The sequence below is a fragment of the Helicoverpa zea genome, chromosome 28 (genome assembly GCF_022581195.2).
Source record: "Helicoverpa zea isolate HzStark_Cry1AcR chromosome 28, ilHelZeax1.1, whole genome shotgun sequence".
In the NCBI taxonomy this organism is placed as follows: Eukaryota; Metazoa; Arthropoda; class Insecta; order Lepidoptera; family Noctuidae; genus Helicoverpa; species Helicoverpa zea.
Window position 1 is genome coordinate 5,313,389 of NC_061479.1, and position 25,434 is coordinate 5,338,822.

The 25,434-nt window shown below is 38.3% G+C and overlaps 3 protein-coding genes across 3 annotated transcripts; all 3 read right to left on the reverse strand.

Moving 5' to 3' along the window:
• Positions 1-1,510: 1,510 nt before the first annotated feature.
• On the reverse strand, positions 1,511-14,162 carry LOC124643789. The gene is made up of 12 exons (XM_047182884.1): positions 14,142-14,162; positions 13,329-13,418; positions 12,910-12,966; positions 8,197-8,253; positions 7,598-7,702; positions 7,128-7,190; positions 5,067-5,159; positions 4,820-4,876; positions 4,235-4,300; positions 3,033-3,095; positions 2,413-2,475; positions 1,511-1,766 (listed from the first exon to the last, which is right to left on the reverse strand). Exons 2-12 carry the CDS (start codon positions 13,339-13,341, stop codon positions 1,681-1,683), a joined length of 723 nt encoding a protein of 240 aa, XP_047038840.1. The 5' UTR covers positions 13,342-13,418; positions 14,142-14,162; the 3' UTR covers positions 1,511-1,680.
• LOC124643649 lies at positions 13,656-19,211 on the reverse strand. The gene is made up of 6 exons (XM_047182667.1): positions 19,085-19,211; positions 16,772-16,907; positions 15,860-15,980; positions 14,541-14,679; positions 14,142-14,168; positions 13,656-13,687 (listed from the first exon to the last, which is right to left on the reverse strand). Exons 1-6 carry the CDS (start codon positions 19,143-19,145, stop codon positions 13,656-13,658), a joined length of 516 nt encoding a protein of 171 aa, XP_047038623.1. The 5' UTR covers positions 19,146-19,211.
• A 1,217-nt stretch (positions 19,212-20,428) lies between these two features.
• On the reverse strand, positions 20,429-25,397 carry LOC124643795 (arginine-hydroxylase NDUFAF5, mitochondrial). The gene is made up of 7 exons (XM_047182891.1): positions 24,957-25,397; positions 24,246-24,397; positions 23,738-23,845; positions 22,844-22,989; positions 22,382-22,565; positions 21,511-21,571; positions 20,429-21,377 (listed from the first exon to the last, which is right to left on the reverse strand). Exons 1-7 carry the CDS (start codon positions 25,264-25,266, stop codon positions 21,241-21,243), a joined length of 1,098 nt encoding a protein of 365 aa, XP_047038847.1. The 5' UTR covers positions 25,267-25,397; the 3' UTR covers positions 20,429-21,240.
• Between the last annotated feature and the right edge of the window lie 37 nt (positions 25,398-25,434).

Sequence of the window (25,434 nt, forward strand, 5' to 3'; positions counted from 1 at the left end):
ACTCATTGATAAAAAACAAATTACTACGAGAAAAGTACGCATTTTAGCAATTTATATGTATTTTTCCCGAATTCCTTATTTTTTTTCTGGATTTACATATAGTGACTTTACATATAGTGGGCCGGATTTGAGACATCTCCTTTGAGATTCGGGTAGGTTGACCTGCAGGCGTCTGTACCTACTCTACTTAGTACCTTTTTAGAAAAGTATATCATCAATTTAATTGTGTAAACTTTTATTTTATTGATTTATTATTTATATATTCATGTAAGCGATGCATTTAAAATAAATATGTACTCATAGGTTAACTTAGAAATGTATTTTGTTGTAAATAGTCACAATAAAATAAAATTTTTATTCATAACATATTATTTTTGGATTATCCAACTAATATTATAAATGTGAAAGTTTGTGAGCAAGTATGGATGTATGTTTGTTAAGTATTCTTTCACACGAAAACTGCTGGACCGATTTGGTTTAAATGTAGATAGGCAATACCTTGGATTAACATACCTATAGACTTTTTATCAACACACCCCGCGGGCGAAGCCGCGAGCGGAAGCTAGTAGTTATATAATCTTTTTTGTTTGTTCATACCCTAAAGGCTCCGAAACAACTGAACTGTTGGAAAGTTTTACTCTTCTCAAGTAGGTAACATAGGATATATTTTATCCCGATACGGGCAGTAGTTTCCATACGATGCGAGTAAAACCGCGGGAAAACGGCTAGTAATAAAATAAAAAGAAAACAGTCAAAATATCACTTAATATTTTTATTTACATCCCTATTGTTTACATTTTATTCCTGGTGTAGGTACATACGATAGGCATAACTTATAATTAGAAAAGTATCATATTTTACTACACTGAAAGAATCATCTGCCAAGCCTTTTCCAAACTACGTTGGTGTCGGCTTCCAGTCTAACCGGGTGCAGCTGAGTACCAGTGTGCCACAAGGAGCGACTGCTTATCTGACCTCCTTCACCCAGTTAGCCGGGCAACCTAATACCCCTAGGTAAGACTGGTTTTCAGACTTACTGACTTCTGATTACCCGTAACGACTGCCAAAGATGTTCAAATACAGACTACACTTAAAAAATAATATTACTAAATAATTAAAAAGACAATAAATATTCACTAAAAACCAATTAATTTACAATACTAAGTACGGTGAGTTGCACCATTTAACTATAACGATAATCGAACTATTTTCAGTTGTCAAATCGCCGATGTGACCAATGGGCGGCAAGTATACGGCTGGTTATGGTTTGGTTATCGTTATAGTTAAATGGTGCAACTCACACTTAAGTAATTACATTTAAATGGTAGTCAGCATAATAATTTTGTTGTTAACTAGAAATCCCCTTCGTAAGACTGGTTGTCAGACTTTCTGGCTTCTGACTACCCGTAACGACTGGCAAAGATGTTCAAATGACAGCCGGGACCCACCAATTTATCGTGCCTTCCGAAACACGGAGGAACTCATCATGACAAGAAGCTCACCCATCCACGGACCGACCGCAGCAAGCGTTGCTTAACTTTATGATGGAGAAGTTATGATGTTAACGAGTTCCTCCGTATTTCGGAAGGTAAGTTGGTCACCTATCTACGAACTGAAAGCACCATCGACTTTTAACTAACTAATATTGAAATATTAGGTACCTAATTTATTAACAAATTATTATAAAAATCCATCACCGTTTATATATTTTGCCGTTGGCTGTAATTCTTCGTACTGCCATTCATCATCGGATGATATTCTTCGTTCTGAAAAAAATAACAGATACCTATTCAGAACATTGCATGATTTGCTGCACAAAAACGATTTTTACAGCGCTTTCGCTTTTCCGCTCGGTTTTCCTGAGACATACCTACTCTGCTACTGGCGTATTTAGGCGACAGAAAACAATTGACAACTATACGTAAGTACGAAAATGACGTAAATAAAATTCGACAGATTTTTGTGCTGTCGTTTGGCTGTGCTTGGAGAAACCGAGCGCAAAATACGCCACTGTGAAAGCACTGTTAGAATCAATAGGCTGCAGAGGCACAGGAAGGGTGTGTGTACTAATGCTGGGAAATTAGTTACGAGACGCCATTAAGTTTGGCGCGAACTTTATTTAGAAGCTAGTTGTGTATAGTTTGGAACGGTATATAGCTTGACGTTTCGAAAGAGCTGTTAAGTATAGGCCTATCTATTATACTTTATATCATAAAGAGGGATTTGTATGGTTGTTTGTAATAGATTAAAAACTAATTATTAAAAAAAAACTATTTCAATGTTGGAAAGCTCTACTCTTCCAGAGTAACATAGGCTATATTTTATCCCGGTAATTGAAGTAGTTCCCACATGAAACCGTGGGAAAACAGCTAGTTTGAAATAAAAAAAATACTTTAAATGAAAAGTTTTTACCTGGTAAAGGTGGTGGTGGATATATTGGTAACTTTTTCTTTAGTTTTGAAGGCTGGACAGGATCTGAAGCAAGAATCATAATTATAATTTTGTAAATTAAGAAGTGTTTGTGTTTTGATAAACGCTTTTATTTGAGAGCTTGAAACCACTTGGTCTACTATAACTTGGTCGGTTTGAAACTAATTAAAAACTATTTGGTCCCGTTTGAAATATTAAAATATTAGGGTGGGGTCCTTCTACACGGTGCATGTAGCTGGAGCGAGTTACCATGCGCAAGTGACGTAAGAGCACGCGGGTGGGTATGTTGCTTTGGTACATGCGCGAGTCGCTGGACCCGCACGTTTTTAACATGCATGTAACCTGCGCATTTGCCTCAACATGCACCCTTATTTCAATTTTGGATAGCATATTTATCGAAGGTGGCAATTTTTTTACTGGTACGCAAAGCCAGTGGTCAATCGAGACGCGCATGAAATTCCGAAAACAAAGTTTAGGTATTATAAAACTATGAAAAACCATGTTTTATAAATGTTTCTGGGTATACCTAAATATCTGCATTTTTAATCTGTTGATTTATGACTAGAATTATCTTAAAGTTTTATTTAAATAATGATAAATACCTTGTCTAGGTGCAAGCTGTAATACTTTAGGTGACATGTTAGGTGACAAACGAGGTGCCGGTTCTGTAAAAATAATATACATTTGAACATGGAGATTAGGTCTAAAAAAATGCCGTTTGTTTCAAAATTAAAAATCATTTATTCAAACTTGGCTGCAAGACAGCACTTTTTCAACGTCAGGAATTTACAATAGACAGCAAAAAACGCCCATCCTTCACCACTTCCTATGTGTTTTAGCTGGGAAGAAGTGGCGAAACAAACTCCCCAGCAACACAAGTATACGAGGGACCCCTAAAATATTTATTTAATTATAGTTTTCAGTATCTTTTAACACGCATATATTAGCTTCACTTATAACGATTAGGATGAAAGGACATTGGGCGTTTTGGTCTACCTCTCCTCTAGCATTAAGTGATATATCAATAGAAAGCTTGTGTTATGTAGAGTATTTTCTTGTATGGCGGCGATTGTCATTTGTTAGTATTTAGGGAGTTAGATAGAACGTCTTTAGTGAAATAATAACAAAGTATGTCTTAAATCTGCTGTAGCTTCTAAAGTACTGACAATTTGTTAGAGGTATTTTAGTACAAAATGTTCTATTTAAAAAGACCTTTCTAGTGACATATGATTCATTACTAGAGAAGGAATCTAAGAACTATCTCGAAAGCCTATATCGATAAAAAGAAAACCTTAACACGTTCTAACATCTAAAGTACTAAGATTTGGTAAGTAGTATGTTAGTACAAAATATAACGCTTGAAAAGACCTTTCAAATGATGTATGACTCATTACTAGACGGAGAGTAGACCAACATCCAAACATTTTGCCCATTCTCCTTTTGCACACTTTTTTTATTTTTATTTCTGTGTATGTACTTATGGCTTGTGCCAATAAATATTTTTTCTTTCTTCTTTCTTTCACACGCTCTGAGTTCTAATGACAATACATGACTAGCGTGATTTTTAGTTTTTAAAACTATTCATATGTTTTATACCGGAATTAGAAATCCTTCATCTGTGAAAATTTCAACTGTCTACCTATGACAATTCATGAGATACAGCCTGTTGACAGACGGACAGCGAAGTCTTTGTAAGTAGGTCGGTTCTACCCTAAAAAATATTGTTTTGTTTGGGTTCCATAGGTACGTATCCATTTAATATTGGAAAAATATAGGCAACACAAATAGATAGGTAGGTACTTACTCGGTTCTTTGAAAGATTTCGAAACTAGATGACTTGAATTCGGAGACAAATGCATTGGTGCTGAGGCTGAAAAAATAAATATATTCATATGTTTTCTTATTAAAATACTAGCCACCAACTTCCACTTGCGTTTTAAAACGCGTCCCATGGGCACTACTTCGTGCACCCGGATAAAAATTAGACTTTCATTTTGGCCTTATTTATTTATTCGATTCTATTTACACGGCTTTAAAAAGAAGATTTACTTCCTCGATAATAATAAAACGTACAAGGAAAATTTCGGCCACGGCGGCTGTTCTCATATAGTGCACAAGCATTTGCTTGGACACAGGTGCAGTCTCTATTCCTTCACTCTCATAGCCCGATGGGACGGTAATCCGACACCACCTTCCTTGATAAATAGACTAACACAGATTCTTTTACAGTTGGGAAGCCACGCTGGGTTGTGATAGGTAGTTAAAGTAAGATAGGCTATATTTTATCTCCTCAGATCAAAGAAATTTATCCCAGTATGGACAGTAGTTTCCACGGCACGAGGGTAAAACCGCGGGACATAGCTAGTATGAATAAGTATGTAACACTTACGTAGTTCTCTGAATGATCTTGAATGACGGTTAATCATCTTTGGAGCTGATGGTCTGGCTGCAAAATAAATATAAAATTAAATAAATAAGTTTCCAGCTTTTTCCAGCTTTCTTTCCGTATACGGCCTATGTCGCTTATATAATATTTTTAGCATTATAAAGATTTTAGTATAGTCTATTAAGGACTTGTCTAGCGTAGTGTAACTTATCATAAAGTAATTTATCATAAAGTGGTTGAATGCCCTCACCTTCCAAATGTCTTCGCACAAAGTCATGTGGATGTATTTCTTCAGTGGTATCAAATCCCTGGTTTCTGTAACCTTGTCTATTTTCGACCGGAACTGTGGATAAAAACAGATTAATTTTACTACAATCATAGGATTGGAAAAGAGTTGGATTTTTAGTTATTTCAAATCTACCTCAATTTATTTATTTTTCTTGGTTTGCTCCCAATGTATTATAAGTAGAATTAGAAGTGACGGTTTTCAAAACTGCTGATTTTTAAGTTTCTACACACAAAGGGCTAAACGGCACTCTATTACTGTCTTTCTGTCAACAAGCTGTATCTCATAAACCATGTACTCCTCCTATATGCTCATCTCATGTACTCTCTTATCCAATCTAGAATAAAATAAATATTTTAGGGAACTCGCAAACAGCAAGCGTATTCTTTTTGGGATATTATAAATTGCATATCAAATAAATAATCGCCTATATTATTTTTTACATCAAATAACTTACTTCACTACAAATAAACTAAATGTTTAACAAAACTCAAACTGCAGATAATTCCAAATTATACATCAATATGACATTACTTTTTTCCTTATAATGCAATACAGTTAAATTTATTCTTGTACAAAAATACTACATACAAGCATTAAATACTGACTGCACAGCAAATTTTCCATATTTCATAGCAAAATAACTATCCCAGTCGCATATTAACCAGTAAGTACAACAAAACCTGTTCATCATATTTGTCTTAATTTTCAAGAAGCCATGCTCGGCAAATTTAATGATTATTATAACAAAAAACTCCTGTTACATTGCATTATTTCTAAAAGCAGAACAAATTAACTGAAAAAGGTTCGCGGCTTCGCGTGCTTTTTCGTCACTGGAGTGCAGAGTGGCGCGAGCGAGTTGAGATAGCGCTAGGTCGGGTTCCTTCTATCTGGCAGAATTTTATTTGGCTGAATTTTATTTGCATTTTTTCGTTTAGTTAGTAGCATACCTAATGTATATTTTGAGAAACTATTATTTGGTAAAATCTCATTTGGCGTACTATGAAGATGGTAGAATTTTATTTAGATTACATTTATTTAGCAAATTGCCATTTATAACCTTCAATTAAAAAACATGGTATTAAAAATTTAAGCTAGTAACGATAACGAATCGCTGCAAAACCGACTCCACGTAGTCTTGTTTGCCCTACCCCTAGAGTGCAATTCAAAACCGCGTAGGCGGGGAGGGGCGAGGCGGCCTGCGAGCTGAGGCACAGGTAGTTTTAACGCTCGCCGACGCGGCTGAGGCTGGCCGGCTGAGCCGGCCAGTAAGCCGAAGCTGCGGTGGTGAGCGTGGAAACCATCTGCGACGATAAGCTCGCATGGGACCGCCGGAGCCCCGCAGCGCCGGAGCCGTGACAGAAGCCATGCTTGCTGCATGTTGCATGCTTACTTCCATGTTGCATGCACAATTTTGTATTTAATTTTATATTTTTAGCTCATCTCATTATGAGGGAATTAATAAATAATAAGATGACTGTGACTAATAAAATGCTGTTTTATTCAGAAAAACTGCTGTAAATAAAATAAAAATAGAAGCTATATTTAAAAGAAAAAGAGTTAACATGTATAATGTGCATTAAGATTGTTAGCTGTGCATTGATGAAAAAGCTTTTGCTTTAGGAAAAATCGCTGTACGCTGCGAAAATAAATTGTAGTGTGTTTAGTGATATTTTGAGTTGAATATTTTGCTGTGCAATCAGTAATTTTGATGGGAATTCGGAATCTTATTGCATAGAAAAAGGATATTTTTTGATTTGCGTTTAAATACTACCCATTTTTTTTGCCGGTTTTAGGTAGATATAGATAGATGGCGTTACCGCGGCCCTGGTACATAAAAGGCCTAAGACGGAACACGACGGTTTTTAGTCAGTAAGAGTCTGACACTCCCTCACCGCTGCTAACCCACAGCGGGAGGGGTCATTTGATGGTTTTTTGACGTCATAAAAAAATTATAATGGTACGAAACCCTTCGCGCGCGATACCAACTCGCTCATGACAGGTTTTTTTTTTGTAAAAACTCACCGGGACACATGTTGTGGGTATAAGAATTCTGAACCTGGGCTGGAATGGCTGTCGGTACTTGAGCTAAAATTAAATAAAGGTTTGAAATATAAATATATGTATAGAAAATCATTGTTCATCTTCAGTTGCTTTTTAATATAACCATTACTTATATTTTAAAACCCGAAATATATCTTCTTCTTCCTCCTGCCCTGTTCCCAATTTTATATGGGGTCGGCGCGATATGTCATCCTCTTCCATTTTCCCCTGTCACTCGTCATACTGACACTCACTCCCTTCCTATTCATATCATCTTTCAGGCAAATCACGTCTAAACCACTGAACTGATTTTAATAAAATTTGGTACAGAGATAGAGTTGACCTTGAGAAAGAACATAGGATAGTTTTTATCCCGGACTTTTGAAGAATTCTCTTGGAAACGCAATATAACAGAACTCGGGCGGAAGCTAGTATTAATGCTAAAAGCTTACCTTTTAGAGAAGGGCGTATTATATTTGTCGGTTTAACCGGTTGCACCTCAGTTGCTTCTGAGTAGTGACGTCGTACGGATTCTGGCGATCTCACGGGAGTAGATTCTGAAAACATTTCAAAAATACTTAGGTACTTTATGTTAACTATAATGATTTAAATATTTCAATTAAATAAATAAAAACTTAGGTATATACTCTCATTAGCCCCCGACACGAAACATCAAAATAAAAAACTTTTTACAAAACATCTGACGTCACAAAACACTGAAAGGGACAAAATGAAACTTTTGACATGGCTCTAGAAGTCGGTGTCTGCAAGTCTGTTGACTTTTATTTAGCCACCGACTTCTAGAGCCATGTCAAAAGTTTAATTTTCTCCTTTTTAGTGTTTTGAGAAGACTGTTTTTTTTTTAATGATTTTTATTTTATGCTTTTCAGTTTTTGGGTCCAAAACTATACCTAATCAGGTGTCTTTGGGAAATCTAGTAATAAGGACAAAAAAATCAATATCTGAAGAACCGATTTTCATGCGGAAAAAATCCTGAAAATAAAAAGGAGCAAGGAATATGAAGTTTTAACTGCAATACTTATACAATTACCTTGTTTTACAACTGCACCGGGAGGAAGCGGCTGTGGCGGTCGATCGGCTATACTGGCTGAAAATAATAATCAGTATCATTATCAGCCTTTATTTATTTATTTATTTATTCCGCTATTTCAGGCAACTAGGACCCATAAAAATACAAATACACATATATCGTAAATATACAACGTTATTTTTTGTTTGTGTGAAACCTGAATATAGTTTGTTCAGAATCAGTAACTGAATCGATTCCAATAGTTTTTACACCATGTTATATTTTTTCCCAAAATTATCTAAAAAACTTTGAATGTTGGACACCACAAATAGGTATTTATTCTCGCACAACGGCGGTCACGGCGAGTTCATAGCGGGCGCGAGCGCACAGTGCTATCGCGTTGCGCGGCATGTGCGTTTTGTGGTGATTATGTATTTTTACGGATAGTCCCGTAACTTAACAAGCTTATAACTTTGTGATTTTTCATGATACGGTTTTGAAATTTCGTACATAGATTCTTTACATAAAAATACTAGATAGGTGTATCAGGTTTCGCATAAACAAAAAATAACGTTGTATAACAAGACTTATAAACTAATACATACAAATTCACCATATCAATATATATGTTACTGTAAAAACCCGAACTATGGTACATCCTAAGTTTTCCAGTAAAACCTAAGATTTACCGACATGAGTTGGTATATGTAAGTATTTATTATGAAGGTAGGATTTTTTCGGACTATTCGAATTCAGTAGGGGAGATGTTCCTAAAACGGGTAAGCTAAGGGAAGATGTTAAATAAAATAACCAAGAACATTACATGCGACTTGTAATTGTACTCATAGGGTTGTTTATATAATAAACTTTGGAAAACATAAGACAGTCTTAGTAAACTTCTTCAAAATTCAGAAAAAAATCAAAAAAATAAACCCTTTCGAAATACCCGCTTTGCCCTCAGGGGGGTCCTAAAACGGGTAGCGCCTTTGGGCAAAGCAGGTAATGAATGAATGTATGTGATAAATAAATTAGAAAACATATCTTAGCCTCCTATTATCCAGGAAATCTTTATCGTTAATTAGTCTCCTTAATTATGTTTAACAGTTTTCTTATTTTGATCAGTCTAGTTCACTTTTTTACTTTATTAAATGTTACATTTGAAATTATAATTCTACCAGCAGATAATTTTGTTAAAAATCAGAGAAAACATATTTTAATTTCTTTTTCAAGCTGTTCCTGTACTTCTTCAGCTCTCTGTGGCTTCCTTTGTCTTCGATTAGCTTTCTGTGGGATCAATTGAGGAAGTGGCCCCTTATTTCGCATCGGGTAGTCACCCGTTATGCCCAAAAGCACATTTTTAATTTCAACTACCTTAACCTTAAAATAGTAAACAAGGAGACCACTAAGTATTCACAATTAATAAGCATATAACATGCAAAATGATAATACAAAACTACGAAAACCGTATCTTGCACCATATTTGAGTAGTCAGCACTAGCATAATCCGATTTTTTTTAGTAAACTCTGCAAAAAACTTTTTTTACGTCTTACCTCGAAAACGCTCGCTCTAGGGCATGCAATTTCGGTAAAACAAAAATTACCGGTAAAAATTCGGTAATAAAAATATTTTTACCGGTAAACCGGTAAAACGGTAATTTTTGTATTTTTTTTTAATGTGATATTATAACAATAAGATTGGGTAGCCCTAAAGCAAAACCTAAATAAATATGCAAAGTATAAGATGGTAAACGTTTTTTGTGACGTGGGCCGTAACAAAAAACATGTCAGTAGTCAGTACCATCCGTACGCGATGTCGCCGACAAAATGCAAGAGAAACGGCTGCGATGGTACGGATATGTAAAAAGGAGTGACACCTGAGGACATCGGCAGTGTGAATGTGATACTCAATCTCAATATACCCGGTCAAAGGCGCAAAGGCAGGCCGAAACCGTGGTGGTTGAGTGTCGTAATGAATGACATGAAAATCTGCGAACTCGAAGAGGAAGATGTCTATTCAGGAGGATAGAGCGAAGTGGAAGAAGGAAGATACGGAAAGCCAACCCCGTCACAAGACGGGATAAATGCTAAGAATTACCGTAAAAAAATATATTTTTCATTGAAGTAAAAGCCCTTTTTTATGGTAAATCATCAAATGACAGACTCTTTCTGTCTAAAACCCATGTTTTTTAGTAGGCGTTTTATGGACCAGGGTCGCGGTAACTCTTTCGAACAATCCCGCGGCCCCGGCAGGCCTTTGCCCTGCTGGGCCCCACTGAGTTTGCTGACATCTCCCTGAGGAGCCCGTGGAACAACGCGCGCTGCTGACACTGGTCTGTTGTCTATGCAGACGGTGGAACGATGAGCCACCCGAACTCACCGCCCACAGACCGACGCCTACGGTGGCCGGGAGTCGTCTCTTGACCCTTGGCGCCCGTGGTGTCTTCCTGGTCCACTACAGCGGCTGGGATGAGAGTTGCTACTCGCAGTCGCTCCGCCGTCTCCTTCTCGAGCATGACTACTTCGCAGAAGGAGGCGACGGCTTCCCATTCCCTCTAGCTCCGGACCATGGCTTGAACCAGGGAAAGACGCGAAAGGTCGCCGCTGCTTATTGCCTCGACGACAACACGGCGGTACCCTTTCCAGGCAGTGCACACCTGGACTGTGTGCTCCACCGTGTCCTCAGAGCTGTCCGCATGGTGGTGAAGTAAAAGCCCTTGCTCAGTAAGGTCATAGAGTAGGTAAAATAAGCATTAGCTACATTTGTACCTAGTATGAGCTGACAGCTATGAGGAAAAACAGAATAACCGAATGAATACAATTTGTTTAGATTTTATAAATTAAGATGAGAAAGAAGATGTGTATCTAACCTAGAGATAGCTAAGGTCACACAAGTTTACTTTCCTAAAAAACAGCAACTTTGACACTCTTACAATACGTAATGTACACAACATTACATTATATTCAGGCTACATAACAAAGATTTGACGTTAAATGAACAATTGCTATATTTTATCAGAAAAACGTAAAAACCGGTAAATTACCGGTTTCATATTATTTTTACCGGTAATTTAAAACTCGCAAAAATGGGCGATTTACCGGTAAAAACGAAACCGGTTAACCGGTATTGCATGCCCTAGCTCGCTCTAGGCTCGCGAGCCAACTGACCGTGATCGGCGGGGGGGTAGTGCACCGCTCTACACTCACAGGTTCACACTAAGACATATAATATACGAATGGCAAAGCCTACCCGTTTTAGGAGGGGTACCCGTTTTAGGAACATCTCCCCTACATGCTAGGTTTTACCAATTTGGACTGGTTAATATTGGTTTTAGGAATAAAACAATGGTAAATCAATTTATCGTCATTTGTTTTAAGTAATCATTAGTCAAAGAATTCTAACTATTTAAATGATTTTTATTTCGAAGTTGTATTAATGAAAGTATTGGGGATGTAGATGTGAAAATCTTAGGATTTACCATAGTTTGGGTTTTTACAGTAACATTATAATACTATATCTATAAAAACTTAAACATACCATAATTATAAAACAAATATTCTTAAAACGAATGCACACGATTTTTATCGTCCCACTGCTGGGCACAGGCCTCCTCTTACATGGAGAAGGATTGAGCGTTAAAAAAATGTACGGTAATTGCAAGAGTATTAACTTCATAACTATTAAAAAAAACAGAGTCGAATTGTCGAACCTCCTGTTTTTTTTAACCTGCCAGCACTCGCGCCTTTAGGCCTCTGCCTCGAATTTTGCGGGCAGCGGGGCGGCGGCGGCGGCGACGCGGGAGCGGCAGGATCTTACGCGTATAATCAAATGGAACGGCCCTCGAATACAGCGGCGCGGGAGCGGCGCGGCGGCGGGCAACGAGCGGTGCGCTCCAGTCAAGCGGTGACCGCCCGCGTTGGGCGTCTGCATTGTAGGCATAATGTTATACATTTTTTTTGTGACGTATCAAAATGTCTTCGGACGTGCAAGAGCTAATTATTTCGGCCATCTTTGAGAAGACACCCATATGGAACAGCAAACACAACAGAACACAACACTACACTGCTATATTGCCGCGCGATCTGCCCGCTAGTTTCGAGAACAGGTATGCGTTGCCCGCCCCGCTCCCGCGCCGCCGCCGCTGCCGCCCCGCTGCCCGCAAAATTCGAGGCAGAAGCCTTAGAAATCACACGGGCTCTCGCGCGTAGAGCATTTTGCTCACTTTATGAATGTTATTAAATGCAGGTTTTACCGGGTGATATTATTATTTTTTTATTTTATTAAATAAAATACACTTTATTTAATCTAAAAAACATATATTTAAAACTTTTTTAACATTACTTCTTTTTATTTTAATTAAAGTCAGTCAGTCGGTCAAAAAGGTTATGTTTCTAATGCCTTTAGATTATGTTTCTAAATGGGCTATCTAACATTGAAAGAGTTTTTCTAATCGGACCTGTAGTTCCCGAAATTAGCGCTTGTCAAACAAACTTTTTAGCTTTATATACATAGTTGCCTGTTTCCCGCGGTTTCACCCGCGTTCCAGGGGAAATGTTTCCCGTACACGGAAAAAACATAGCCTACGTTAGCTACTCGGGGACAGTCTAGCTTCCAAAGTGAGTGAGTGAGTGAGAGAATTTTTAAAATCGAGTCAGTGCTTATGTAGGCTTTACGGTTTCATAAAAAATGATTTCTCTTTATTATATGTATATTAGTATATATTATTATAGACTTACCTTGGCTGTGTTCGTTCTTAGCTCCATTTCCTTTCCTCTTGAATTTCATCAGCTGGCCTAAAATTGAAATTATTACAGACTTATTAAAGGATAATTAAAACTGTACTTAATAAAATCACTTTCAGAGTTGCGGATTCTCCGCTCTTGCTTAATGGTGAAAATCGCATAAAGATCCTTTCAGCCATTTTATATAAATAGATTTTTTGAGAACAGAAAAGTAGTCACAAAAATTAAAAGCAATGACTTAATAAACAATAATAATAGTAGGTAAAGTAGGTACAAATAAATCGGTATTTTAAGCAGTATAGTTATTTGTTTATTATATAAATATTTGTGTAAAAAGTCCTATCAAGATTGATTACTTTTAGTTAAGTACCTTCTCAAATGGAATAGGTATTATAAATACATGGTACACTTACCTCTGTATTTCATACATATAATGTACACAGTTTGTGCAAGTAATACCACAACTATGACAGGTACTGCAATCAGCTCCCATTTAACAGACTCTGAAAAAAATGTATAAGAAATTATTACGCAAACGGATAGATTAAAAAATACCAAGTAATTTATTGGGTCCCTTTTGTGGTATGAAGTGAGGAGCGGGGGCGGGCTAAAGCGGTGATTGGCCCGCAGTGTATCGCGTCATAGCCGTCACTCGGAATTGGTTCTTTGCTAATAAATCACTTCTGCGCAGGTGAGGGTCAGCGCTCAAGATTCGTGCCGATGATTGTATCCTAGCTGGCCTACATGATGTCGGACAATAATGCCAATCCGACTGTTGATCGGACAAGTATATTTTCATGGAGAAAATAACCCACACTAATATTAAAAAAGGAGTTGACCGATTTGTAAAAATCTTTCACCGTCGGGAAGCTACATTATCCCCGGTGAACATATGCTACATTTTATCCGGACGCGGGAAGAAGTTCCCAAGGAACGCATAGAAACCGCGGAAAAACAGTTAGTAGTAGTAATAGATATCCTTCTAGCCGGTTATCGGCTACTGCGGTTGTTCTCATGTAAGGAGATCAGCCAACTGCACAGGACATATTATAGTGCACGCACATTTGCTTGGACACAAGTGCACTCACTATTCCTTCACTCTCATAACCCAATGGGACGGCAATCCGACACCACCGGAGAGAGATCAGGCGCAGGACCGACATTTACGTGCTCTTCGATTCATGGGAAATAATAGATAATTAATGAATCGTTATAATAAAACTTACCATCCTTATTAGATTTTTTGTGAGTTACTGAAATGAAATAAAGTAATATTAGAATATATTACAGCAGTTTGGCCGTGCCTACAGAGTATACTAGCAAATCAAGCTACTGCAATATATCAAGTTTTCTCAATCAAAATTGAACCTTATACTTCAGAGATAGAGTTGAAAATCGATTTGACAGATTATAGTAGCTAGATGTGTGTTTGCATATAAGCCTACACAAGTCTTTGCTATTATACAATTTTAGTATATTAATTAAGCAATTGGCACGACCAGGTACGGGAAGTCAGAAGCCAGTAAGTCTGACTACCAGTCTTACCAAGGGGTATTGAATTGCCCGGATAACTGGGTTGAGGAAGTCAGATAGGATTACCTTTGGATTGTACCTATAATACTCACCTAAATTAACAGTAGTATTGCATTTAGAAATAGAGCTTTTATTTGCTTTCGTAAAAACGTTGTACCGAGACGCTTTATCCAAGATAATCTTGAAACTGAATTGCCATACTCCATGAAAATGTTTTCTAACTTTGTGTGTCTAAAAATAAAAATTATATTTTATTTATATCGGGTGTGTCGTTCACAATCACATGAAATGCGTTAATATACTGGTTAATATGTGTCGATTAGCACAAAAAAAATTTTTTTTCAAACAAAGTAAATTGAATAAAAATCAAAACATTCGATACTCCTAACTTCATCTCTGCTTTACACATGATGTTGTAAATTATGAAAACGAAAAATGACTCCTGTGGCTAAACCACTGAATGGATTAGGTTTTTATTTTACAATTCGAACTGTTAGTATTGAACATAATTTTCCCCTTATCTCATTATTTCAAAAATGTTTTATACCGATAAAAGGAAAGACGGAAAATGGTACCAGTTTTTACCTGTAGAATGACTGGTAATTTGTGACCGATACCTTAGTACTTGAACACATTATAACAAAAAACTTTATGGTGAAAAAGTCCTGGTGTCCTTGTGGGTAAAGAGCCAATCTCTCGAGTATGAGGGCGTAGGTTAGATTCCAGGTCAGGCAAGTACTAATGCAACTTCTCTAAGTCTGTATGTACTTTCTAAGTATATCTTGGACACCATTGACTGTGTTTCGGATGGCACGTTAAACTGCAGGTCCCGGCTGTGATTGAAGATCCTTGGCAGTCGTTACGGGTAGTCAGAAGCCAGTAAATCTGACGCCAGTCTAACCAAAGGCCATTGGGTGGCCCGGGTAACTGAGTTGAGGGGGTCAGATAGGCAGTCGCTCCATGTAAAGCACCGCTACTCAGCTGAATCCGGTTAGACTAGAAGCCGACCCCAACATAGTTGAGAAAAGGCTCGGGAGATGATGATGAGATGAAGTTTATGGTGGGTCGGGATATGGCGCAAGTCGCAGTAATTTAACAATACAACAACGCAAAACTTTAAGGTATCCTAATGGGAAGTTGGTCCCTCAGAAATCGACTGAGCCCGCTGGCTGTCAGCGGGGCCCGGTAGGGCCAAGTTCTGCCGGTGCTGCGGGTTATTCGAAAGAGTTACCGCGGGCCTGGTACATAAAAGGCCTACGACGGAACACGAACAGTAAGAGGCTGACACTCCCACACCGCTGCTAACCCACAGCGGGAGGGGTCATTTGATGATTTTTGACGTCGTTAAAAAAAAGAAAAAAAAGCCCACTGACGGAAGCGAGTTGGACTACTGAAGTAGATACCTACTTACATGGTTTATGAAAAACGTTGATATCTGAGAGTTAAAACCTTTTTCATAAATTGAGCGAAATTCTACGTTTTCTAAGGTTTCCAGTCTTTTCGGTTTTAAGTCAGGGTCAGGTAGGGACCACCTGAAATCATTATTTCAAAATAAATTTACAGTTCAATTAGTCGTTTACCCGCGGTTTCACCCGCGTCCCGTGGGAACTACTGCCCGTACCGGGATAAAATATAGCTTATGTTACTCGGGAAGAGTGTAGCTTTCTATTGGTGATTTTTTTTAAATCGGTCCAATAGTTTTTGAGTTTATCTATTACAAACAAAAATACAAAATTTGCCTCTTTATAATAGTAGGTAGGTGGTATATAGGGCTGCCATCCGTCCGGGTTTCCCCGGATTTGTCCTCGTTTGGAGGCCGTCCGGGGGCCGTCCGGGCGGGGTTTCAAGAAGTGTCCGGGGAAAACCCGGACACTTTTCATGTAAGGAAGCACCTCATTGAATTTAAGTATATGTTAATAGTAAATGGATTACAAATTAGGTATTATTTTGTTTTTAAAAAATCGTACTCGTTCGGGGAAAAAATGCGATTTACGCCAAATGTCCGGGTTTTTTTAATGTTTGTCCGGGTTTGGCGAAATTCGAGATGGCAGCCCTAGTGGTATAGAAAATCACGCTTTTATAAATGTAAGTTTATTTAGCTTTGTTTTTTTTGTTTGTATGTACTTAAAAGGCTCCGACGGAAACTAAATTGAATCGATTTGAAAAATTCTGACACTGTTGAAAGCCACACTCTTCCCGAGTAACATAAGCTGTATTTCATTCAGGCACGGACAGTAGTTCGCAGGTGAAACCGCGGGAAATGGTTAGTTATATTTAAACATATAGGCATCTATATTGTATAAAGTTAAAAGTTATTACTTACATATTTTCTTCGATGAAATATTGACTGATGATAAGCAAAGTAAAGTTAGACCCCCTCTCTAAGTTATGTGTTGGCCGTACTTTGCATTCCTTTGGGTTGCTCTTCAATATTTCTATACGAACTTCATTATCTATAACTAAAAAAAGAAAGAAAAAATTGACATAAGTAATTTTTTGCTGTAACTGTTGGTCGTGGCTGCAGTAATAATGTACACTGTGGGCTGTCATTTGAACGACTTTGGCAGTCGTTACGGGAAGTCCGAAGCCAGCTAGTCTGACAACCATTTTTACTAAGGGGCATAGGGTTGCCCAGGTAACTGGGTTGAGGAGGTCAGTCGCTACTTGTAAAACACTGGTACTCAGCTGCAACCGGTTAGACTGGAAGCCGACCTCACCTCAACATAGTTGGAAAAAAATCTCAACGTAATAAAAACACCTTTTGGAAAGACTGATTTTCAGACTATCTGGGTTCTAATTAATTAAGAAATTACCCGTAATGATTGACAAATGATAATATGCTATCAATATGACAGCCGGGATGCCCGGGATCTATCACCGTGACTTCCGAAACTCGGAAGAACTCGTCATGACAAGACGGTCCATCCACGAACCGATCGCGTCAACAGAGCAACTTATGCGGTAGTTACTTAGACAAAAGCTGTTAAATCATCATCATCCTCCGAGCCTTTTTCCCAACTATGTTGCGGTCGGCTTCCAGTCCAACCGGATTCAGCTGCGTACCAGTGCTTTACAAGAAGCGACTGCCTATCTGCCCTCCTCAACCAAGTTACCCGGGCAACCCAATACCCCTTAACTTAATCTAACCAGATTGGTGTCAGACAAAAGCTTTTAAAATAAAATACGTAATCGACATATGTAAAATCCATTAAATTCACATGCCTACAGCAATTATATTGGACGTATTTTTCCTCAATACTTTGGAAATGACTAAATTACTAATACCATTGTAATTATTTCGATAAGTAGGTTAGATGACCGCAATTGAACCGGTATACGCGCTGCTAAAAGAATCAGAAAAACCGCAGAGGGGCCCACTAAGTCCAAAGCCTGCCTGCGCTGCGGGATTGTTCGCGCGAGTTACCGCGGCGCTGGTACGTAAAGGGCTTAAGAAGGAACATGGTGGGTTTTAGTCAGTAAGAGTCTGACACGGGAGGGGTTATACCTATGATGATTTCCAAGATGAAGGTTTGAGAGCTCTATATTATATGTATTTGCCGCGGTTTGAAGCCCAAACAACTGAACCGATGTACATCTTTCATCATCATCATCTCAGCCATAGGACGTCCACAGCTGAACATAGGCCTCCCCCTTAAGGCTAATACAAGCGGCACAAAATCATTTTTTTTGGTTGGTTGGTGGTGCCGGCAGCTTCTTTGTGCGGCAAAGCCGGCGGCTTTGTATGCCGCCAGGTGCACGGCGGCTCGGGTTTTGCCTTTAGATCTCCACAGATACCTGTTGGAGGCGACCTGCATCCAGCGTCTTCCGGCGACCTTTATAAAGTTGTACATCTTTGGTACACAGATATTCTAGCCTGAGCCTGAGTCTGAGAAAACATATAGACTCCCTTAATTCAATGTGGAAAGACGTCCCTTGGAACGCGAGTGGAACCACAAGGAACAGCTATTATTTATTGCCATAAAAATACAAGATCTCTGTCCTTATATCTATGTGGATTAAAGTATGTAAAGGAAAAACTGCATTATCTACTAAACTATCACACTATATGTGGTGGGAAATGATCTTTACCCTCGTGCAACGAGTAAAACCCGCCTTTTTTTCTACTGGAGCCCTTTGTGTACCAGGGCCGCGGTAACTCGCGCGAACAATCCCGCTACCTAGCAGGAGGTAACTGTTATCTCGGATAAGATATAGTTGCGAGAAGCCTCTACACATCAGCAGAAACCACGAACAAGTCTTGGCATGCTCCTACAATTGAAATGCTTTTACAAGTTAAATTTTTACTAATATAGAAGTAAGTTTAGTTCCTCATTTTAAAGTAATTATTAAGTGTTTCAGAAGGCACGACAAACTGTAGGTCCCGACTGTCATTGCACCTTCTTGGCAGTCGTTACGGATAGTCAAAAGCCAGGAATTCTGACTAACCAAACCAGTCAGTCATAACTAAGGATATTGGGTTACCCGGGTAACTGGGTTGAGGAGGTCAAATAGACAGATGCTCCTTGTAAAACACTGGTACTTAGCGTCATCCGGTTAGACTGGAAGCCGACCCCAACATAGTTGGAAAAAGGCTCGGGAGATGATGAAGACAAGTAATAAAAATCCATTGACTCACCTTCACAATAAATAACCACAAAAAAACACATAATATCCACAAACACAGATTTTAAAAACATTTTTATAACGGTCTATTACAAAGAAAAATCTCGACCGACGCCCCATTACCATTGAAATCGGCAAATAAGTTCCAATAGTAATTTAATACAGGAATTAACAAAATATTATGACAGTACTGTAAGTTCGTATTTAGTTAAATAATATATTTTTCCTGGTTAACTTATTTTGTATGTGTACGTGCTATTACGTAAATTGATGACTATTGAAAATTTCTTTATTTTTAGTACCTATCAAGTTTGAGTCATTTTTTTATTTGAAACATTTTTTTTAATTTAGAAAAAGTATATAAAAAACTTGAAAATGTTAAAAATAGATAGGTATGTGGCCACCGTACCATATTGTCACAAAGTCCAAAGTACCTGCGTGTTTGTTCGCGCGAGTTACCGCGGCGCTGGTACATAAAGAGCTTCAGAAGGAACATGGTGGGGTTTAGTCAGTAAGAGTCTGACACTCCCTCACGCTGCACCCACAGCGGAAGGGGTCATTTGATGATTTTTGACGCCGTTAAAAAAAAAAGAAAAAAAAGATGCCTGTGGTGTTGTTCGCGCGAGTTACCGCGGCGCTGGTACATAAAGGGCTTAAGAAGAAACATGATGGGATTTAGTCAGTAGAGTCTGACACTTTCACACGCTGCACCCACAGTGGGAGGGTTTGATGATTTCCCAAAACAAAAAAAAAATATAAGTCCAAGGTAGCGGTGGTTAGGGTCCCAGGGACAGAAACCTCCTCACAATACGTGCCGTATCAAGGAGTACTGCCTTCTGAATCAGTCCCTTGATCCAGCCGCCTAACGAGAGCCTCTTGAGGTGTTGGTCGAAGCTCTTGGCTATTAGAACATTGGCCGTAACGATTTCTTTAGTTACTTGTGGAACATTAATATAAGTTATAATAGTGCTAATTTATATTATTTTATGTACAGTTGTTACTGAATTTACTGATACAGCTTTTTTATCATCCCACTGCTGGGCTGCGGCCTCCTCTCACACGGAGAAGGATTGAGCATCAATCACCACGCTTGCTCAATGCGGGTTGGTGATTATAGACTGTATAGTCCAGGTTTCCTCAAGATGTTTTCCTTCACCTTTTTATCAGCCATTGGTGTCCAATTTAGAACTTACTTATGTACTGTAATGTAAATTATTTTTTGTAATACTTAAATTATGTATTTATAAAAATATATTTCAATTTCTCACTTTCCTAGATGTGTCATTTCAAGAAAAAGTTTGAGCAATATTTGTGTGTATTAATAAAGAACAATTTCTGATAAAATTAAAACGAAACATTGTATTAATTTTAAACATTTATTATCAACATAAGTAAACCATATTTTCTTTACAAAGTACTTAACAATATTTACAGTTTTGTTGTTCTTTTCTTTTATCTATGTTTAGATACTAATATTATAAAGCTGAAGAGTTTGTTTGAACGCGCTAATCTCAGCTAACTAGAATACACATTCTTTTATTATATAATCTTTTCTTTTATTATATATTCAAACTCAAACTACACATTCTTTACTATGTACACAGGACGTGGGTAGAAACGAATCGTAGGAACTACTGCCCGTACCGTGATAAAATATAGCCTATGTTACTCGGGAAGAGAGTAGCTTTCCAACAGTGAAAGATTTTTTAAATCAGTCAGTATTTATTGAGTTTATCCATTACAAACAAGAAAAATATTTTTTTTTCCTCTTTACAATATTACAGTACTACTGTACTAGCTTCCGCCCGTGGCTTCGCCCGCATGGTGTGTTGATAAAAAGTATCCTATATTCATTTTAGTACCACCAAGAATCTGCCGGGGCTGCGGGTTGTTCGAAAGAGATACCGCGGCCCTGGCACATAAAAGGCCCACGACGGAACACGACGGTTTTTAGTCAGTAAGAGTCTGACACTCCCTCGCCGCTGCTAACCCACAGCGGGAGGGGTCATTTGATGATTTTTAACGTCGTTAAAAAAAAAACGTACCACCAAGAATATGTGTACAAAGTTTCATGATGATCGGTTATGTAGTTTTTGCGTGAAAGCGTAGCAAACAAACCGACTTTCGCATTTATTATATTAGTAGGATATAAATTTAACTATCAACCAATTATTTCATATCATCCTCGCTAAGTTTAACGACTTTAGGGTCTCTGACAATATCATCTATTTTATGCAAGTCTTTCAAAGACACCTGACCAGTGCCTCGCTCCTTCGGCTGTGGCTGGCTAGGGTCTGGTTTCCAACCTAGAATAGAATAGAATAGGTCTTTATTTGCTTAGAATGCAGGTTCATACAAAATAGGATGGTAAATAACTTAATATGGTCCGTGTACATTCTGCCTTGTTGGCATGCAAATACAATAAATATTATACAATACCTAGGAAGTTGATTATCTGGTAAGTAGCTGGAACACCCATGATCTTGCGGTCTGGCATTTCCTGGAAAATTGAGAGGGTAGTTTGAATATTGGGTAAGAGATATTGTTTATGTTTAGACAAGTGATTGCTTAAATAGAGTAGGTATTGTTGGTTATATTTTAGGGGTTTTTCTTTGTGAGATGATAAAATTTTGTTTTGATTAATTTTTACTTATGTACACAGGGTACATTCAATAGAATCCGACAAATAACTTTTCAATCTGAAGATGGGTACTAGTGATTGTTTAACAATGCAAAACCGACTATTGCGCATATCTAGAACACATATCTGCAGCATAATCTGTTTTTCTCTCTTTCTAAAACGATCTCTCATACCATTCAATCTATCTCATTCTCATAAGCCTTAAACTTCGCTCTCGATCTCTAGCAGTTAATTTCTCTTTCTCTTCCTATCCCTATCTACCTGCCTCTTAATCTCCTTATCGCCCTTTCTCATGTCTCTCCATTATATACTTCCCTCTCTCTCTCTCCCTCTCCCCCCCTCTCTCCCTCTCTCTCTCTCCCTCTCCCCCCCTCTCTCCCTCTCTCCCTCTCTCCCACTCCCCCCCCCCCTCTCTCTCTCTCTCTCGTCTCTCCTTGCTCACCTTGGCATACATCTCAGTGTAGATGCTACTGGCAGCGAACTGCACGTGCTTGTGGTGGATATCTCCCTCTCTCTCTCGTCTCTCCTTGCTCACCTTGGCATACATCTCAGTGTAGATGCTACTGGCAGCGAACTGCACGTGCTTGTGGATATCTCCCTCTCTCTCTCTCTCTCTCGCTCCCCCCCTCTGTCTCTCTCCCTCTCTCTCTCTCGTCTCTCCTTGCTCACCTTGGCATACATCTCAGTGTAGATGCTACTGGCAGCGAACTGCACGTGCTTGTTGAGGCGCAGAGGGCGCGAGTGTGCCGCGTTACCCTCGCCCAGTGCACGGACATCCCGCATGACCTCCCACATGCTGGGGTACCACACTACGATGGAGTCCACGTCCACTGTTTGGAGGGTGAAGCCGCTTCTGCAATGTTTGAGAAACAATATGGAATCAGTTCCTTTAGTTTATAAGTATTTTTGTATTATATTTTTATAGGCCTCAGTTGCCTGAAATAAATAAATAAAATATCTCTATCCGGTGGTGTCGGATTACCGTCCCATCGCGCTATGAGGGTGAAGGAATAGTGAATGTACCTGTGACCAAACAAATGCTTGTGCACATTAATTTGTCCTGCGCAGCTGGCTGATCTCCTTACATGAGAACAGCCGCCGTGACCGCTTTGGACGTACTATTCTACTTACGCAGTCAACAACCCCCCGATATCCCTGACCCTGGTGAAGGGGGAGATATGATTAGATATTCCTCCGCAGCGCTCGCTCTCTGCCAACTGAAGTGCTTGGCGCAGCTCCATTAGTGTGTCCCCGCCGAATACGCAGGCTAGGAACGCCTGAGAAGAGAGAAATAATTATTCTTCTTTCGTGTCAATGACATGTCTTACAGTGAGACTACACTTTGTCAGCCCAATATGCCGCCACAGCGAGAGCATGCTTATTAGGTCAAGGTCCCGTCAAGGTTACTAATATTATGAAGCTTGAGAGCTAATCTCAGGAACTGCAGTTCGCGTCATATAGCTTTGCGATTCTGAAGTTAGCCATTTGACTGCTTGAGCATTTGGGCAGTCGGTAGTAGGTACATGAGGAATAGGATACATAAGTACGCAAGGGGGTATATATGGAGAGCACATAGGTGAATAAGTTTATAGAGGTAGAATAACTAGAAAACTTAGGGAGAGTTCATAAGGCTTTAAAGTTTTTAAAAAGAGTAACTATAGAAGTTCTTGCCCGTTCTTCTATAAGGAAGCTACTTTTGGAGTGGGCAACTAGAATCAATCTTAGTTATATTTTTGACGTTCATAAGTGCTCGTAAAGGCCTAAATGAAATAAATGATTTGACTTTTTTTATGAGTTTTAGGAGTACATAAAAAAAAAAGATAACACAACTGGTGTTGCCAGTTGTGTTATCTTTTTTTTTTAAAGTAAATTAGGGTTGCCCACAGTGTCCAATATCTTGGATCTGCCTTTGGTTAAGTAGCTAATTTCAAAATTGCATTACTATTGGATGCAATTATAAACAATTTAGAACCTTTTACTTAAACAAAATAACAGATATGCAATAAAATATCTTGGTTTACTTACCCCATCAGGTTTCAAACACTTCATGATCTTATCAAAGACACCAGGCAGGTCGTTCACCCAGTGCAGGGCTAAAGAGGAAACCAGAAGATCCACACTGTTGTCTGGAAACTGAATAACACAAATTATGTACATCTATTCTAATATAAGCTTTTTTTTGTTTTCTTTTTGTACCTTAAAGAGTGGAACTAAACAGAACCGATTATTTAAAAAAAATCTTTCACTGTTGCAAAACGTGTAGTTTTGCAACAGTGAAAGATTTCTTTCTTCCCAAGTTCCCACTGAACCTGAGTGATACCGCGGGAAAGCAGCTAGTTACATTATAAAGACCTAAAGTTAGGAGATTGCTTGAGATTGATTGATTGAACTGATTTTGAAATTCTTTACCAATAGAAAGCCATTTTATTTGTGAGTGTCATAAGTTTTTTACTTTATCCATAAAAACAAATTCTTTGTCTTTATAATATTAGTATTGATAAGTAAACATAACAGGGCATACATTTAAACTTACATCAATATTCTCTTCATCCATGATAATTTTCTCAAACTTGACGCCGTCCCCTACAATGGCTTTGTCTAGGTGTGTTTGTGAGGTATCACATAATGTGACCTTCTCTACGCTGTCGGGTAAGAAGTGACGGGATACATAGCCTCGGCTTGCTCCTGAAATGTTAATGACATGATCGTTTTTAGATTTCCAGTGTGTTTAAATCTTAAAGGTAATTTTAAAAAGGTTTGTGTTTGGGGAAATACATGTATTTTATTCCTGAAATAACTATTTTATTTTTAAAGTCTTTTAGCACTCTTCTATTATAAATATGAGAGTTTGTATGTATGTGTAGATGTTTGTTCCCTCTCCATGCAAAAACTGCAGGATGGATTTTGATGAGATTTGGCAGTAGGACACCACATCAGAGAGAGGTTTACACATCAGAATAACAAATACAAATAATCAGGGACCAGAAAGTTGGGTCACGACCCACTGACCCAACTTTCTGGTCCCTGATTATTTGTATTTGGGGTTCTTAGGGGGCGGAAATTTGTTCCCTCAGGAAGCGAGTGGAACGACTGGAGTGAGCTAGTATGCTATAAGTAAAGATTTTATGACTTTAACATACAAGAAGGAAGAGTTACATCAATCAATGATTTTATAACAGAAACAAACAGCACGAATGAAATAATAGTGTTTAAATATAATTCAAATCTGCCTTTAAGTACTTACCAAGCTCAACAGCGTTTTTAAACACCCGTTTTATATCCAAAACTCGGTCGGCAGTCCGCCAACCAACCTCTTCTTTAATATACTCTGACAAGTGATAATCTTCTGCCCTAGCTGTCCTTTCCCTCTGCAAAGCCTTCGCTTTCCTATCAAATATATTCATAGTACGATACACAGACGAAGCAGTCTTCTGTTTTGGACTTTTTGAAGAATAATTTCTAACCAAAATCTGAACATGGTTATGTAAATATTTGGACTCGTTTCGCGATATGTGGAGCCTGGAGAGGCAGTTTAAGAGTTGCGTTTGAGACATTTTTGTTAAATTACTAGTTTATTATTGATTCTTTATTTATAAACACATTATTTATTTTTTAAATAGCGTTATTAATGTTTGAGGTTATGTTTTTAGCACTTTGACATTACGTTCCTTTCTACGGTCGAGACCAATCGAAAATTCAATGGCTGTTCATATAATAATATT